Source organism: Rana temporaria, chromosome 1 (assembly GCF_905171775.1).
Source record: "Rana temporaria chromosome 1, aRanTem1.1, whole genome shotgun sequence".
NCBI classification, from domain to species: domain Eukaryota; kingdom Metazoa; phylum Chordata; class Amphibia; order Anura; family Ranidae; genus Rana; species Rana temporaria.
Window position 1 is genome coordinate 389,908,997 of NC_053489.1, and position 19,505 is coordinate 389,928,501.

General features: G+C 44.9%; 1 protein-coding gene across 2 annotated transcripts in view; it reads right to left on the reverse strand.

Moving 5' to 3' along the window:
- MOB3A (MOB kinase activator 3A) overlaps window positions 1-19,505 on the reverse strand; it is an 81,180-nt gene that overhangs the window by 49,790 nt on the left and 11,885 nt on the right. Inside the window, exons 1-2 of one of the 2 annotated variants that reach the window (XM_040322582.1) lie at window positions 17,197-17,217; window positions 6,673-7,183 (exon numbers count right to left, since the gene is read on the reverse strand). In XM_040322582.1, the coding sequence (XP_040178516.1) occupies window positions 6,673-7,090 (418 nt within the window). In that variant the 5' untranslated portion in view covers window positions 7,091-7,183; window positions 17,197-17,217. Of the gene's footprint in view, window positions 1-6,672; window positions 7,184-17,196; window positions 17,218-19,505 lie in introns of those variants that run through there. The other variant, XM_040322581.1, reaches the window with a different exon arrangement.

Genomic DNA, 19,505 nt, shown 5'->3' on the forward strand with positions numbered 1-19,505 from the left:
AAGGACAATTTTTGCACCAATACTGAATCTGAAAGACTTTGCCCAACAACGAGACGCGTGAAACATTTTGCCAAAGTCTCTCCTGTCATTTATGGATGCAAACGGACTTAAATACAAATGCAATGGGTTGGAGGTTGGGGAAGGAATAGAACGCATCCAATCCTTCAGAACAAGAGTTGTAAAATATGTTTTTTTGTTTATTACCAAAGAAGGAAATGTTTTTTTGTTTAGATGTATTGACGTAACTGAATATGGTGCAGGTACCTAGGAGGCTGGCACTTATGCATAATACAGTGTCTGTTGGCCAGACTAGAGGGTGCCAGGTGATACATCAATGGGGTGAAAACTTCCTCGTAGGGGCGGTGTCTCAATCTTAGCAGTCCTATAGAGAAGCTCTCGGTTACTGGACATGTGGGAGATACACCTAATTGATGTCTTACCTGAGAGGTTGAAACCCTGCATGGGAAATGCCAGTGCAATAAACGCTGGCTACCAGGGTACAGTATGCCGTCACCACATGGCGCTTCAGCATCTCGCAGTGGTTGATAGAATCCTAGTACCCTATATGTGCTGAATATACTCTGAATCAGGTACGGTATATTAGTGGCTTGCTCTCAGGAGACGTGCGGACACAGAGTGAGGTTCAGGACGCTTATCTCCGAGGAGTAACCAGAAGAGGAGGGATGTATTCAGCACTATATTGGGGGGAATAGGATCCAGTGTAAAGTGGCTCAAGATTCTGTCAACCAGGGAGAGAGGTTGGTAGAGTGTGAGATGGTATAGGACAGATATATGTCATTGGCTCTGGCGTGCATGCAGCGGCAGGCGGAGTTAACCACCATCAAGCTGATTGTACAGTCTCTCTATGAAGGGCAGTGGCCTGATGAGTTAGCATCACCGCTCAGTAAGACTTTGCAAAACACGTCGCTTACACTAATCCAAAGTGGTAGTCGAATGCCTGGATGGGCTGTACTGGTTTGGATTGTGAAAGGTGGTGCTGTATGATCCATGTACAGAAGTGCAGACTCGGTCTGTAGATTTTGTGGCGTCAATGGGCTTACTGACTGGGGATTCTATGTTGTTGCATTTGTGGCTAAGTGACCCACATGTGGTCAGAGAGTATGGAAGCTGGGGGCAGGTTTATATTTCCCTCTGTTGAAAGCATGACCACGATGTCCTCTGCATACCGGGTCAATACACAGTACTCTGTGTTCTAGATAGAGAGATCATTGCTGGGAAGGAAGCACCTGGGTATTATTTAGGACGTAGACACGTTTTTCCTTGTCCTAGAGGATACCAATGTAACGTCAGTCATGAAACAAGGGTATTTCTTGAGCCTAACAGTAGGTAGAGGTGCAGGATATACCCTGGGCATGGTCGCTGGAATCCAGTCACAGGGATAGAATTGTGTGGGTTTTTTGTCATTGTTTGAGATTTATATGTGTTTTTAGACTCAAAACTTCTATAGGAAGCTCTCCTGCTTATCTATGCAAGTTGAGGGACAAATTGACGGTAGGGTCTCTTCGTACAAATTAGAGACTTTGCTGCCAATTTAGATCCCTGAGGTACCGCAGACAGGCCAAGTTGCAGTAGGAAAAACCACTGTGAGCAAGCCTGCATAATCCCGACCCGTATTTACAGTATAGAGTTATAGAAGGTTGGAAGCGGGATATGAAATTTGATGGGTCATATGCATATATGTAGACATTATGGTAATGGGTTGATTTAGGTCATGGTGTAGTGTGATAACGGTATATTTTAGGCTAGTAAGATGGGCAAGAAAAGGCCCTCCTTGAGACTCCGTATCTGAAAGCTGGTTAATATGCTGCTCTGAGTGTGTGCTGGCGAGTGGTGAGTGAATGGATACCCCTTGCCTGTACTACACCTCTTTCATTAAGATGTCAGAAAGAAAAAGATACGGAATGGTGACATGGAAGCCGTCACGGAAGTTGGTGCGTCACCCAGTAGCAAAGCGGCACATGTTGGGAAGCACAGCACGTTAAAACCACTATGGACTGTTCCAAAGGGCCAATTCTGAAGCACATGTTGGAAGACAGTCAAGGACCGTTCCAGAGGTATTGATTCGGAAACACATGGACTGTTTCATAGGAGCCGGTTCTGGAGCCTATGTTGAGAGGCACAACACAGTAAAACCATTATGTGCTCTTCCACAGGAGCGGTGTCTGAAACACATGTTGGAAGACCGTTATGGACTGTTTCATAGGAGCCGTTTCTGAGACGCATGTGGAAAAACGCAATACGTTAAGACAGTTAAGGACTGTTCTAGGGGTACTGGTTAGTAGACACATGTTGGGCGTTAAGACCATATGGACTGTTCAATGGGAGCCATGTCTGAAGAAGGGTGATATGCGCCCTTCAGGCGCAAAGCGGCATATGTTGGAGAAATTCAGCAGGCTGTACAACAAATGACACTTGCAATCTTTAAAGGCACAGAGGATTTTCGCCCTCAGGCAAAAGCTGCACAGCAGGGGGGCCGGCCTAGATGTGTAAGACAAATATCCTGCAAGCCAGCTGGAGAAAGGGGCTGCCCTATGAATGGTCATTGGTCCAAAGGCAAAGGGGAGGGAGTTTTGAATGGGTGTTGAGTGAGTGGCTGGAACTCAGAGCTCTCTCTGTTCTCTTGGATGCTAGGTGAGTAAGGATCTCGGCTGGCCAAAAGCCTCATGGAAACCTGGTGGCCATCTTGGGTCTAAGACATGTGGCCAGGCCGAGGACTTCTCCCTTTTTCCCCTACCTCTTGGTTCCTGCCACATGCTCTATGGGAGCTCTAGGCTCATCGCCCAACCAGCTGATTTTCCAGATGTGATAAGTATCTTTGAATTTCCCTTGTATAATGTATGTATTGTTATGTTAAATATGTGACGTGGGAATATCCCTATTTCTTGGGAATAAACAAGAGATGTTAATTTTACCAGCAGCAGTGCGTGTTTTAATAGGCATGGACCAATGAATCCATTTATGCAGTAGATAGAGGAAACCTGTGAATATCTCTTGAGCTCATTAATTTTGTTTATATTTAATAGCCTTGTAAAGTACAGCACTTTCTAATAGGGCGTATCTTTCCCCCATTGCCACACCCCTAGCCTGGCGATAAAATTGATGGTTAAACCAAAAATAGTTGTGGCTGGCGGCATATTCTAATAGTTCCATGATAAAAATCAATCTGTGGCAAAACCAAATTAGACCCTTTTGTTAGATATAACTTAAAAGCGGGGATTCACCCCAAAAAAAATTCTAACATTACATTGAGCAGAGTTGTGAGAATGACATTATGCTGTTTTTTTTTTATATCTTTGCCGTACATATGGTTTTATCTATATTTTCACCACGGCTTCCGGGTATGTAATCTGCAGGACTGGGCTTTCCTATTCACATGTTAATTGATTCGAAAACAAAAAATAAATCTGCGCTATCTGTGCAATGAGCAGCCACAAACAATCTAGTGAAACAAGAAAGTGATACAAATATACAAAAACAATTAAGTGGCGCTAGAATAATGATAAATGGATGTAAAAAAATGAAACACCACCAAGTGACAATGTGATCAAAATGGAAAGTCCATACATGGAAGGCCCGGCAACGGCTGAAGAACACAAGTCTGGCACAGCAAACATGATCGCAGCAATCATGTAGAGCACTTTGCTGCGATCATGTTTGCTGTGCCAGACTTGTGTTCTTCAGCCGTTGCCGGGCCTTCCATGTCTCATTGGTGGAGTCTGACGTGGGGTCACCATACACGTGACCTACACGTTTTTATCTCATTGGCCAACATGAAAGGTTAAGCCCCACATGACACGTCACATGATCTTTAAGGATACACAATGTTAAACATACTCGTGTTCATCACCTATGTCAGCAAGTGTTTTCCCTTTTAGAATTTCTGTTTTAATATTGCAATATTTGAACTGCAAACACATATGAGCCTCCCAGCTCTCTTGTTTTTAATCATTCCCCATATACATGTTTATCACATGACAAATCAACCCGGAAGTGATCTTGGATTGAGTGAACACCCAGGAAATGGTTTGATGGGGTCATATTTGATATTTAAGCATGGTGGCAACAGCAGAGTTTATGCAAACTATTGCGAAACGCGTCGGGACTCTGCTGCTGCCATGCACAACTTTTTATTGATGCCCTTTGTTTCTATCGAAACTGTAAGTGTTTTTAACGGTCATTAAATTTCAATATTATTACGGTATTACACTATGCGACTTCGTTTTCTTTTATGTACCTTGGATATGATCTGATCCCTTGTGAGTCATCATCAAGCCGTTGTCACTCCCCCTGCTCTGGTTTAAGTGATGCTTTCAGGCCATCGTTCCAACTGTATATCCAGATCCGATTGATGTGGTTTTCATCAACTTATACACAGCCTGTATTGACCCTCTAAGCGTATGCTTATTAGGGTTCAATACCTCCGGTAAGCCTCCTCTCCCGGCGGTGGTTATTTCACATCTTATTCATTCCCATTTCACTGTGGTGTTTGGAATCATCCATCATATAAGATCATCCATCAACAGTGTATTTTCAAACGACCCACTGTTATTTGATTCAACATATATGGACTTTCCATTTTGATCACATTGTCACTTGGTGTCGATTCATTTTTTTACATCCATTTATCATTATTCTAGCGCCACTTAATTGTTTTTGTACATGTTAATTGATTGACATGCTTCCCACCGGCGCATACAGCGCGTCACGAGTTGCCGAAAGAAGCTGGACTGCGAGTCGGCTCTATACGGCGCCTGTGCACCGACGTTCTGCTTTTTTCGGCAACTCGTGACACGCTGTATGCGCCGGTGGGAAGCATGTCAATCAATTAACATGTGAATAGGAACGCCCAGTCCCGCAGATTACATACCCGGAAGCCGCGGTGAAAATAGATAAAAAAACGGTACGTACGGCAAGGAAATAAAAAAAAAACAAAAAAAAAAAAACAAACACAGCATAATGTCATTCTCACAACTCGGCTCAATGCAATGTTAGAATTTTTTTTTTTTGGGTGAACCCCTGCTTTAAACTGCTTCCAAACAAAGATGAGGGATGATGGTGTAAAGCGAGGTTACATCTGCCGTAACCAGCCACAATCCCCTCTTCTGGGTGACATTGGCCAACAAGTTAATGACCTGTTTAGTGTCCCTGATGTATGATGGGATCTTCTGAACTAATTGTTGCAGATAGTAGTCAATATACTTGCCTAAATATACATAATATAACTGGGTACTAACATTTATAGGTAAAATTGATCCCGGGGAAATCCGATTGTCTCTAGGGGGATCAGGAAGGAATTTTTTTCCTCCTGCTGTAGCAAATTGGAGCATATGCTGCTTTTTTTTTTTTTGCCTTCCTCTGGATCAACTGTGGGTATAGAATTGGGTATATGGGATTGTACGATATTTATTTATGGTTGAACTAGATGGACTTGTGTCTTTTTTCAACCTGACTATGGAACTATGCAAGTCTACGAATGTAAATATCTGTAGAGTTTTTATTCATTTGCATATTCCTTCTGATGAACAAGGTACTAGAGTGCTTGTTGCACTTTATCAGAAAAAAAAACATTAAATTCCTGGATCTATATGGAGGTACCCAAAGTCTATGGTTTTGGTCCTATCTTCTGCACATGGGTCAATCTTTTAATTGGGCCCGAGGGCCCAATTAAACTTGGCAGATTGCTCGCCTCTCCCTTTCTAATCAAAAAGGGGCACTAGGCAGGTATGCTCTATATCCCCGGAATTTGTTTTCCCTCATGATAAAACCCATTGATTCGGCTATTAGATCCCCTGGGGCGGTCCGGGGGGTGAGGGTCAGATCCCTGGAGGAAAAGCTGGCCTTGTACGCTGATGACATGCTTTTCCTTCGGGATTCAGTGCCTTCCCTCCGGGCAGCTCTGGACTGGTTATCACAAGGTTTCATCTATGTATTCCGCACTGTATGGCCTGTCATAATAGACAAGCTCCTCCCATATCAATGGCACGGTTGAGACAGTAGACGGCTGGTGTCACTGGTCTGGTTGAGTTACCCTAGTAATTACATGCTTAGTTTACTTGAGCACTCGTTAATCCTCGACCTTAGCAGCAAGATTCTTAGAATGTTTAATTTTAGTTAGTTACGAGGTTGTTTGGTTTCTTATTTGCTTGTTTTTCGCAAGCCGGGTTTGCCCGGAGGCTCTGTCTTTGTATTTTTTTTAAAACATTGTAATAATAAGAATTTATAAAAAAAAAAAAAAATATGTTGATTGTATCCTAAGGATGTAAAGGGGATCACTGATGTTTGCTCTACTAATGTTCCAATCGGTGGCCTTGCCCTTTCACACAGCCTTGTGAGGTGCCCAGTCCACATTATCACACGATACAACAGACATATCAGAAACATAAAATGGTGAAGTAACAAAACAAAATAAGGGTGTTTGGGGACATGACCTCAAACAAGCAGGAGGAAATGCTAAACTAATCTTAGAAAGTACTGTGTTACCGAAAGAGTGGTTGATACTTGAAGACTTCCAGTAGAGGTAGCGAGTCCGTCATCAGTAAAAAAAAAAAAAAAATAAAAAAAAGGGAGGCAGACTTCATGGACCACTTGGTCTTTTTACTGCCGTCAATCTTCTAGGTTTCTATAACAGAAGTAAAAATGCTAAAAACTTACCAACATTTGTAGGAAAGAGTCCTTCATTGTTTATTTGAACTTCTATCCAATCCATCAAAAGATTCATGTACTCTGGAGCAGACAATGCTGTAGGTTTTCGATATTTGTTTTCATCTTGCCATCTATATTCATATTTTGGACCACCAGACATAGTAGGACAAGACTGCTCAGTACAGCTGTCACTGACTGTACCATAAATAAGATTGATACGGTTGAAAAAATCCACAACATGAACTGCCACCCAGTCGTTTAAATCTTCTCCATGTGGTAGTTGAACAGCCAACTTCAAATCTAGACCTGCATTGAGAGACGCTTGGGCTTTCTTATGCAACTCAAATCGCTGAGTGCCTGGCTCGAACTTTCGCTTGGGGCGGAATGTTCTGTCTTTGTTAAAAACTTGTTTGAGGGGATTGGACATGGCTGCAACGAAAAAAAAAAACCCGTTTCCTGTGTCAGCTTTTTACTTGACCGTCCACGTCCAAACGACTATAGAGCAACTATGGCTTTTGATCTGGAAAAAACAAAAAACAAAAAAAACAAACACTGTTAAAACAAACCAAATGAAAGGTACATTAATACATAATACTTTATTTGTAGGGCTTAAAAACATATCTGTGCTGCATTGAGTTGAAGGCCAAGTTCACCTTTTAGGATAAATGCACATATTTTTGCAGGTAGAAAAAAAAATAAAAAAAATAAAAAATTGGATTTTTTTGTACTCACCGTAAAATCATTTTCTGAGTCCATGGACGGACACAGCTCCTTAAATCTTGACAAGTGGGTTATGTTCCCTGTTTACAGGAGGGGACTAGGCAGAATCATGTTAGATAAATGTTACATTAACAGAGTTGAACAGCCACGCCCAGGGGGCGGTCCCTCCAGACATAACCCTCACTGCAGCCTCAGTTCGTAACAAGAAATACAAACCTAAAAAGGAGGGGTGGGTGCTGTGTCCGTCTATGGACTCAGAGAAAAGGATTTTACGGTGAGTACAAAAAATCCTATTTTCTCTTATCGTCCATGGACAGACACAGCTCCTTAAATCTTGACAAGTGGGACGTCCCCCAAGCAGTATCAAAAACGAGGGGTGGGAAATCAGTAAAACCAATTTCAACTTCACCCCAAAACAAGTAGAGCTCCTCAACGTAGGAGGTGCAACTTTAAACTGCCGCCGGCAAAAACTAGCGGCCGAAAAAAGCATCAGAAGATGCACTCACAGCAACCATGTAAATTCTGGAAAAAGCGTGAACGGACGAGCAAGTCGCCGCCTCGCACACCTGTGAGACAGACGCATGATGTCGAAAAAAAAACAGGAAGCACCAATTGCCCTGGTCGAAGGTGCCGTGACCGGAAAGGGGGGCCCGCCCCTTAAGAGCATAGGCCTGTATGACGGCCTACCTGATCCACCGAGAAATGGTGGTCGACGAGACCACCAGGCCCTTTTGTGGACCAGACACCGACACAAAATAGAGTCAGAACTCCAAAACGGAGCCGTAGTAGGCTGGTACACCCGCAAAGCGCATACCATGCCTAAAGTATGAAAGGCCGAAACCTCCTTCGGAAGAAGTAAGGTCACAGGCACACCATCACCTAATCCTTATGGAGGATCAAGCATGGTGGCTTGCAAGACAAGACCGCCAACTCAGAAACCCCTCTAACAGAGGTAAAGGCCACTAAAGGGGCCACCTTCTGAGATAGTGTCAAGAGAAAATCTCTCTAATGTTTCCAAAAAGGAAGGTTCCTGAAGAACCGAGAGCACCAGAGTCAAAGCTCATGGGGGAAGAGATGGGCCAAGAGGGGAAAGTATATGACAAACCCACTGCACACAAAAAAGGGGCCCCACCAGGGAACGCAAAAAGGCCACTGAAAGAACACAGCCAAGGCTGAAATCTGTCCCCAAACGGTGCTTTAAGCAATTTTTAGATCCACTCCAAGCTTTAAAAACAGCAGGACCCCGGACAACGAGTAAGTCCGTGGACGTCACTCCATCCCTTCGCACCAAGAGATGTAGGCCTGCCAGGTGCGACGGTAGATCCTCCGGAAGAAGACTACGGTGCCCTCATCATTGTTGAGATGACCGAGTCAGACAGACCCCGGTCACCTAAAGTCTGGCTTCCAATAGCCATGTTGAGCAAGTCGGTGACTGTACAACAGGAGGAAGTATGGGACCTCGAGACAGAGGGACCTCCTGCCCTGGCAACCACCAGGGTACCTCTGCTACCAGGCGCCCGATATTGGCGTACCAAGGACGCCGAGGTCAATCTGGAGCGATTAGAATCATCAGGATCTCCTCAGCCTCCACTCTGTGGAGCAGCCGAGGAAGCAACTACCATAGAGGAACGGCAAAAAGTCGGCGATACAGACCCCACAGGGCCACCAGCGCGACTGACGTGTCTGTACCAGATCACTAGACTTGGCCACTAACTTTGACACCCTTGCGGCGGAGATGAGCGGCCAGGAGATCCATGCCCTGTGAGGCTCACCTCCTGCAAGGAAGCCGCAACACCCCAAGCACAAAGACCAGTCGCCCTGGTCCAGCATCTGTAGTCCGCCTGCTGGTATACCTGATGGTAGACCGAAGCCACGGCCGTGGCTTTGTCCGGCTGAAACCAGATCGGTCGACCACGAGGAGAAGCATAGCCTGATCGCCTAAAATATGAACAGAAGACAGCACTTGGTATTCCCAGGCGGTCTCCCACCCAGGCACTAGCCATGCCCGACCCTGGGTAGCTACCGAAACCAGACACATTCAGGGAGGTGTGGCCATGCAAGTCCAGCGACTCAGGGCCGACTGGACCCCCCAGGTTTGTGAACCGGCATCCGTCGTAAACACTGACCACTGGAAGGAAGAAACAACTTCCTGGACCGAAGAGTAGGAGATCTGTCACCAACTCAGAGAGACTGACTAGGTGGCGCACCGGAATCTGATGATTTCAGAGACAAGAGATTTTTACCACCTGGACAGTATTTACACTGGAAAACCAGAGTGTGGAACTGGGCATACAGTACCGCCTTGAAGGAGGCTACCCACAGGCCCCAAACCAGCAGGCGCCCGGAGAGAAGACCGATTGCGTGATGCCAATACCTTCACTGCAGACTGAAGAGTCTGCAATTTCTCCAGGGGAAGAAGGACCTTCGCCAAGGAGTATGGATCAACACTAGATACTCCAACGCTGAGTCGGAACCTAGCATGCACAGGATTTGAACCCTGGGCCGCACACATGGAGGGCAGGCTTGCTGCCACTGAGCTACACCTTCTGGCCTAAACATTTACCACCCACCCTAATCATCGGAGGGTCTGAATGGGAAGAACACATCCACTAGGTCGGAGACAGAAGCTGCTCTCAGAAGAAAGTCGTCCAAGTAGCCAAAGCCTCGCTGTCCCAAGAAAGTTAGGATAAGTGCGAGCTCCTAGCTGAAAACCCATGGTGCTGACGCCAGATCAAAAGGTAGGGCCACAGGCTGACAGAGACCCTCTCTCATCACGAAGCACAGAAAAAAAAAAAAAAAAAAAACACTGACATGCGCAAAAACGGGACATGCATGTATACGTCCCTAATGTCCGGGGATGCCAGGACGTCCCCCGGATGGAGCGCAGCCATGACAAAATGGCCACCAATGGGAGTTTTCAATGTAATTGAAAAACCTCCCAAAAAATGGCGCCAGCGCCGACTAAGACCCCAGAGTAGTGGCCACAATAGGCCGCAAGTCAGACCCCAGCATGGTAAACCTGGAACAGGTCAGTACTTCGGATCTTCTATCAGTCAGATCCATACAAGCGGGGGTTCCCGCCCGGCGGTGAGGGACCACAAAAACCCTCAGCGGCTTTTCTCATTCCGCATCTCAGAAATTATCAAAGAAGGGCACAGAAGTAAAAAATAAAATAAAGTAAAAAATACACACAGAGCGGTCTGATTTGTGTGATCCAAAAAAGACAGAGCCCTCGGCGGAAACCCAGCTGCACTATCCAGCTTAAGAGAGAGTCCCTTGCAGCAGTAAAAAGCGCACCCAGAAATGCCTTAGCCTGCTTCTTTTTTTTTTACTACCCAGGTACCTGGTAAATGGCTCCATAACAGAGCATTCCCCAGGGGATAACAGGGGAAGGAGACACTCTTTTACCGCCCGTCCACAGTCCACCCCCACCCTGCCACAAACGTGTCCAGGACTAACAATAAAACCTCTGTGGGAATCCCAGGTGCTAACACCTGCTGCCACCACCAGAATGTGGGGAAGGACCCAGATACGGACTCCAGATATTAATAATATTTACATAGTGTGTATTATAATATGCACACCTGTCCTTACAAATAGACAAAAGCTCCTAGAGCCCTGTTCAGGGGTAACCAGGGGACTCACCTCAGGAGGAGACAGCCCAGCACTGCCGACCACTCTCAGCACACAGCGTGCGAGAGGAAAAGAACCGTGAGGTAACTGTTCTGCATCTGCAGGGACCTGTGTGCCAAATGGCGGCAAAATGCCGCATTTAAAGAGGAAAAGCCTCCTAGGGCTTTTTTTTTAAAGGGTCACTAAAGGAATTTTTTTTTTAGCTAAATAGCTTTCTTTACCTTACTGCAGTACTGGTTTCATGTCCTTATTGTTCGTTTTTGCTTTGAAGTTGCTGTAATTCTGCTGGGATCTCCACACTTCCTGGTTGCCTGTTTCCTTATAACCATCATACTGGGAGATTTTCACGGTGGTCTAAGCTGTCATTACTGTGTGTCTAAAACTCCTCAGAACCAATCAGATTCATTTTAAAAACAAAACACTGCCCTGGATTTGTTTGTTTTTGTTCTGTGAGTCTTCCCGACTCACCTCTCACCCGGAACTTCATGTATGTCCTTTAAAACCGAAAGTGAAAGTAGAGGCACATTATATGATAGATTAATCATTTTTAAAAGGAATCAGTTAACTTTTATGTCTCTATACCCAATAAACAGTCATTTCAGCAAAAAAAAATGTTTTCCTTTAGTGACCCTTTAAGGATAAGACACAGATACATTGCAATGAGCATATGAGATATAATGACCATACAAAACCGTTACAGGTGGGTAAGGATCACCAATCATTCAGTGTCTAATTACTCGCTGAAGTATAATACAGGGTAATTATAAACATCTGTGCTCATCACAGGGCTTTTTAACAGTGAAAAAACACAGGCCAGATAACACAGTCCCCTCAGGAAGGCCCCCTCCCCCCTGACAGCGGCAATGTTAGCAATGCAGCAAGGGAAAAGGAGCAGGGAAGGGAGGAGAAGAGGACCCCCGAATCCCAGGAATGCCCAGCCGTACCAACCCACCGAAGCAGGAGGGACTGTACTTACCCGTCCGAGCGAGAACTCGCTGACGCATTCCTGACAGAACTACAACCGCAATGGAGGTAGCCGTCGGCCCGGTCCACTGTGAGTGAGACAACACCACAGCCCAGTCATTTGTGGACCTCGGAGCAAAGCTCGCCGGCCACCCCAGGAGTCATGGGGTATGGCGTGGCAGACCCAGCCTCTTTGCAAAGGTGTGCCCACGCTTGCTGGTCGGACTGAGTAGACTACAAAGATCTATATGATCCAGCCTGTCTCTCAGCCGACAGTTGAAAGAAGATTCTTCAAGAAAAAGTAAAATAAAATTTCTCCTCAGGGCGCTGACCCCAAGGGGAGCCATACGTCCTTCTCCTTGCTAGGCAGAACGATACTGAGGCTGCAGTGAGGAGGGTTATGTCTGGAGGGACCGCCCCCTGGGCGGGGCTGTTCAACTCTGTCAATGTAACATGTATTTAATTAGCCAACATGTTTCTGCCTAGTCCTTTCCTGTAAACAGGGAACATAACCCACTTGTCAAGATTTAAGGAGCTGTGTCCGTCCATGGACAATAAGAGAAATAAAAATTTGCATTTTTTTTCCCCCCAGGAGCCTGCAAAGCATTGCACCTGTAATCAGTGAAGCACAGGTACAATGTCAGGCTTCTGCACATTGTCCCTCTCTCCAGCTTTCTGCCCATACCTCTGTACAAGTTTTCAGTTTGAAAGCTGGAGGAAGAGTGAATGGACTAGGAGCATGCTGATCTGCAAGCTCGCAGTCCATTAACTACAAGCCAATGTGGAGGATGCAAGACAGGACTTGTAGTTTCTTCATTCACAGACCTCTGAATGAATGAAGGTGTGGGCAGATTTCAAAATGTGACAGTTGCTGCAGAGGAGAGGAACTCGCTTTCACAAGAGAAGGGTAACAGTAGGGCAGGAGCTGAAACACGTTATGCCCTAAATACATTGTGACATATTTAGGGAAGAGGAACTTCTCCTTTAGAGCCGGTTCACACAGGGGCGACCTGGGATCTGACTTGAAGTTGCCCCAAGTCGAGTGGTTGAGAAAAATCAATGGAAGTGAATGGAGCCATCTTAATACACACTGCTGAAGTCGCTCCGACTTCAGAAAAGGTTCCTGTACTACTTCAATCCGACTTCTAGGCAACTTGTACCCATTGATTTCAATGGAAGTTGCCTCAGAAGTCTGATCACTGTTTTAACCAGGGCTGTGGAGTCGGAGGAAATTTTGGGTACCTGGAGTCGGAGTCGGCAAACAATGCACCGACTCCGACTAAATTTAGATTGGAATAATAAAAAAAAAAAAGCAAGTTTAAATGTCCCAATTCACAAAAAGTTATAATTAATGACTTCTCTACTGTAAGAATAAAGACCAATGCATGCAGTGCCTCACGTAACCGCAAAACGAACACGTTAAAGCGGGGGTTCACCCTGTTAAAAAAAAAAAAAAATGTTTTTTTTTATTAGACCATTACATTCGGCATCGTAGCGCGAGCTACGGTATGCCGGTCTTACATTTTTTATCCCCGTACTCACTGTGCTATGGCTCATTGAAGATTCCGGGGAATGGGCGTTCCTATGGTGAGAGAAGGTGATTGACGACCGGCCCTGGCACGTCACGCTTCTCCGGAAATAGCCGAAATAGGCTTGGCTATTCACGGCGCCTGCGCATAGCCTGTGCGCAGGCGCCGTGAAGAGCCGAGACCTACTCCGGCTGTCTTCGGGGAGCGTGACGTGCCAGAGCCGGCCGTCGATCATCGTCCATAGGCACGCCCATTCCCCGCGGGAGTCGGATTCTTCAATGATCGATAGCACAGTGAGTACGGGGATTAAAAATTTAAGACCGGCATACCGTAGCTCGCGCTACGATGCCGAATGTAATGGTCTAATGATGTGAAGGAGGGTGAACCACCGCTTTAAGTGACCGTGAAGAAGCATGCTTTTCATGTGCTTCACTATATGGCACGCAACGCACAATTAGGAGCTGCAATACTTATACTTTCCATAGTGTTGTGTTCTGCTTTTACAGGGAACGCATGTTAGAGAACCAGTACTAAAAGAAGTTGAAAAGTATGATCGCTCATCAAAACTTACTGTTGAAGAAGCCATCCTTGTTTATCCAGAGATCGTTAGTGATGTGGCCAGAATAGTTACTGCAATGCCACCCACCCAAGTCAGTGTCGAAAGATTATTTTCAGCCCTAAAAATAATAAAGTCTGACTTAAGAGCCTCTATGAAAGAGGATCTGGCAGAGGCAATTCTCTTCCTTAGAACTCTACATTGAATTGATTTGCATTTGCTAAGCCTATAACTACATTTCAAGATTAATATAAACCATTTCTAGGTTTTGCAGATTTTGTTTTTGGTTCATTATAGATAAGCTTTGTTTTTGTTCTAAAAAAAACAAATAATGTGGTTTGTATTTTTGAACTGGTAAAGATCCTGTTCCTGATGTTTATGCCTGCTGCTACTATCCAGTCACTTGATTGTTTTCATTGTGTTTGTCTTTTGCTTAAACTGTGCAATACAGTAGACTGTTGGCTTCCCAGCCAGTAGTCCTGTGGTAGGTTGCGTTTCTTTCCCTCAAGGAATGTATAAAATACATTCGCATATTAATACCGAGGAGTCGGAGTCGGGGAGTCTGAGTCGGAAGTACATAAAACGTCGGAGTCGGAACATTTATCTACCGACTCCACAGCCCTGGTTTTAACTGAAGCAACAATACAGGAAGATAACATACATTTCTCAGGCAAACCCCTCCCTCCCACAGACCTGTCCTGGAGGCAACTTGAAGTTGCCTTGCAAGTTGCCTGATGATTCATACTCAAGTCGTGTCCAAGTTGCCTCCCAAAGTCGTGCTGGAAGTCGTATTGCCCCTGTGTGAACCGGCTCTTAGGATAACACTTGCATTATCATAAACACACACTGGGCCAGATTCAGGTAGGAGAGCGGATCTTTATATTGGCGTAACGTATGTCATTTACGTTACGCTGCCGCAAGTTTTTCAGGCAAGTGCTTTATTCACAAAGCACTTGCCTGTAAAGTTGAGGCGGCGTAGCGTAAATCACCCGGCGGAATTCAAATTCGGCGGGTAGGGGGCGTGTATCATTTAAATCAAGCACGTCCCCGCGCCGAAACGAACTGCGCATGCGCCGGCCGCGACTGAATCCCAGTGCGCATGCTCCAAATCACGTCGGCAAATCGTCATGCTTTCGACGTGAACGTAAATTACGTCCAGCCGTATTCGCGAACGACTTACGCAAACAATGTTAAAATTTCAAATTTCGCCACGGGAACGACAGCCATACTTAACATTAGCTACGCCTCATATAGCAGGGGTAACTATACGCCGGAAAAAGCCTAACGCAAACGACGTAAAAAAAAAATACGCAAATAGTAATTTGCATATTCCTTGCGTAAACAAACGGAAGCGCCACCTAGCGGCCAGCGTGAAATTGCAGCCTAAGATACGACGGTGGAAGACACTTACACCTGTCGGATCTTAGGGATATCTATACGTAACTGATTCTATGAATCAGGCGCATAGATACGACGGCCGGACTCAGATACGCCGTCGTATCTCCTATATGAATCCGGGCCACTGTTTTGAGTTAGCACGTTGTGGTGCCATTCATTTTGTATGGCAATGCAGCACTGATGTACATACAGTATCTCACAAAAGCGAGTACACCCCTCACATTTTTGTAAATATATTATATCCTTTAATGCGACAACACTAAAGAAATTACACTTTGCTACAATGTTAAGTAGTGAGTGTACAGCTTGTATAACAGTGTACATTTTCTGTCCCCTCAAATTAACTCCACACAGCCATTAATGTCTAAACCGCTGGCAACAAAAGTGAGTACACCCCCAAGTGAAACTGTCCAAATTGGGCACAATTAACCATTTCACCTCCCCGGTGTCATGTGACTCCTTGGTGTTACAAGGTCTCAGGTGTGAATGGGGAGGTGGTGTGTTAAATTTGGTGTTATCGCTCTCACTCTCTCATATTAGTCACTGGAAGTTCAACATGGCACCTCATGGCAAATAACTGAGGATCTATAAAAAAAGAATTGTTGCCATAAAAGATGGCCTAGGCTTAACAGGACAGGTTCCACTCAGAACAGGCCTCGCCATGGTCGACCAAAGAAGTAGAGTGCACGTGCTCAGCGCCATAGCCAGAGGTTGTCTTTGGGAAATAGACGTACGAGTGCTGCCAGCATTGCAGCAGTGGTTGAAAGGGGTGGGGGGTCAACCTGTCAGTGCTCAGACCATACGCCGAACACCGTTCTGCATGGCTGTCGTCCCAGAAGGAAGCCTCTTTTAACCACTTAAGGACCGCCTCCTGCACATATACGTCGGCAGAATGGCACGGCTGGGCACATCCACGTACAGGTACGTCCTGTACTAATACCCAGCCGTGGGTCGCGAGGCGCTCCCGTGGCCAGTCCGAAGCTCGGTGACCGGGACCCGATCGCCGATGGAGTCCCGCGATCGGTCCCCGGAGCTGAAGAACAGGGAGAGCCGTGTGTAAACACGGCTTCCCCGTTCTTCACTGTGGCGGCAGCATCGATCGTGTCATCCCTTTTATAGGGGGACACAATCGATGTCACACCTACAGCCACACCCCACTACAGTTGTAAACACATTTCAGGTCACACAACCCCATCAGCGCCCCCTGTGGTTAACTCCCAAACTGCAACTGTCATTTTCACAATAAACAATGCATTTTAAATGCATTTTTTGCTGTGAAAATGACAATGGTCCCAAAAATGTGTCAAAATTGTCCGAAGTGTCCGCCATAATGTTGCAGTCACGAAAAAAAATTGCTGATCACCGCCATTAGTAGTAAAAAAAAAAAAAAAAAAGGTAAAAAGGTAGAAGAATACGCATTTTTTTTTTTTTATATATATATTTTTGGGGGATATTTATTATAGCAAAAAGTAAAAAATATTGCATTTTTTTCAAAATTGTCGCTCTATTTTTGTTTATATCGCAACAAATAAAAACCGCAGAGCTGATCAAATACCACCAAAAGACCGCGCAATTGTCAGTTAAAGCGACGCAGTGCCGAATCGCAAAAAAGGGGCCTGGTCTTTTACCTGCATTTTGGTCCGTGTCTTAAGTGGTTAAAGGGGTTGTAAAGGTAAAAAAAAAAAAAGTAAAAAAATTGCTTTCTTTACCTTAGTGCAGTCCTCCTACACTTACCTCATCCTTCGATTTTGCTTTTAAATGTCCTTATTTCTTCTGAGAAATGCTCGATTCCTGTTCTGTTTGTAACTCCACAAAGTAATGCAAGGCTTCTTCTTTGAGTGTCGTGCTCGCCCCCTCCCTAGATGGGGGAGGGGGCGAGCAGGAAAGTCAGGACGCTCCCTACATTTCAAATAGAGAAAGGAGCTGTATGTTAGTGGGCGTCCCGACTCTCCTGGGAATTTTTTTTTTACCTTTACAACCCTTTTAAGTCCCGAATTTTTGCAATTCGGCACTGCGTCGCTTTAACTGACAATTGCGCGGTCGTGCAACATGGCTCCCAAACAAAACAGACGTCCTTTTTTTCCCCACATATAGAGCTTTCTTTTAGTGGCATTTGATCACCTCTGCGGTTTTTATTTTTTGCGCTATAAACAAAAATAGAGCGACAATTTTGAAAAAAAAGTGCAATATTTTAGTTTTAGCGTCTACAAAATAGGGGATAGTTTTATGGCATTTTTATTAATATATATATATATATATATATATATATATATATATTTTTTTTTTACTACTACTAATGGCGGCGATCAGTGATTTTTATCGTGACTGCGACATTATGGCAGACACGTTTGGGACCATTTTCATTTTTATAGTGATTAGTGCTATAAAAATGCACCGATTACTGTGAAAAGGACAATGGCAGTGAAGGGGTTAAATGTGCCCTAGTGTGTGATTTTTACTGTAGGGGTGCGTGGCTGGGCGTGTGATGTCACTGATCGTCGTTCCCTATGACAGGGAACAGACTATCACTGACAAGCCACTAGGAAGAACGGGGAAAGGTTTGTTTACACTTACCTCTCCCCGTTATTCAGCTCTGTGACCCGATCGCGGCGATCGGGTGTCACGGAGCTTCGGACCGGCGCGCTCGTGACCCACGGCTGGGTTCTTCATGGGGTTGTACCTGTACGCCAGTGTGCCCAGCCGTGACATTTTGTCGACGTATATCGTCATGCAGCGGTCCACAAGTGGTTAAAGATGATGCACAAGAAAGCCTACAAAATAGTTTGCTGAAGACAAGCAGACTAAGGACATGGATTACTGAAACCATGTCCTGTGGTATAATGAGACCAAGATAAACTTATCTGGTTCAGATGGTGTCAAGCGTGTGTGGCAGAAACCAGGTGGGGAATACAAAGACAAGTGTGTCTTGCCTACAGTCAAGCATGGTGGTGGGAGTGTCATGGTCTGGGGCTGCACAAGGGCTTCTGGCACTGGGGAGCTACAGTTCATTGAGGGAACCATGAATGTCAACATGTACTGTGACATACTCAAGCAGAGTATGATGCCCTCCCTTCGGAGACTGGGCTGCAGGGGGGTATCCCAAACAAAATGACCCCAAACACATCTCCAAGACTACCACTGCCTTGCTAAAGAACCCGAGAGTAAAGGTGATGGACTGGCCAAGCATGTCTAGACCTAAACCCTACTGAGCATCTGTGGGGCATCCTAAAAAATGACAGGTAGAGGAGCGCAAGTTGTCCAACATCCACCAGCTCCGCGATGTCATCATAGAACAGTGAAAGAGGACTCCAGTGGCAACCTGTGGAGCTCTGAGGAACTTCATACTAGATCTGCACGATTCTGGCCAAAATGAGAATCACAATTTTTTTGCTTAGAATGAAGATAACGATTCTCTCACGGCGTAAAATCTTTTACATTTATACAAAAAAAAAAAAAAAAAATGGGCTAACTTTACTGGCTAGTTTTTTTAATTCATTAAAGTAATTTTTTCCAAAAAAAATTGGATTTAAAAAGACTGCTGCGCAAATACAGTGCAACATAAAATATTGCAACAACCGCCATTTTATTCTCTAGGGTCTCTACTAAAAAATTATAAAATGTTTGGGGGTTCAAAGTAATTTTCTAGCAAAAAAAAATGATTTTAACTTGAAAAGAGCTGTCAGAAAAAGGTTTGGTGTTTAAGTGGTTAAATGTTTCTACAGAAGTTTATTCCTTTGATGTAAAATGTTTTCAATGTTTAGACTTAACTTTCCACTGATAAAGAATGTTTTCAAAACTTGGCAGATTGCCCAGACTGACTTTTGGCTGAGAGCAGACAAGAAATTCTTTGCATACCCAAGTGCAGAGAGAAAATTATTTTCATGTCAAAGATCGTGAAACCCTGTGTCAAGAATCGCAACAGTAAAAAGATTGCGATAACGACTGACGAATAATCGTGCAGCTCTACTCCATACCCACGAGGGTTAAGAAAGTGCTGGAAAATAATAGTGCCACACAAAATTTTGACACTTTGGGCCCGATTT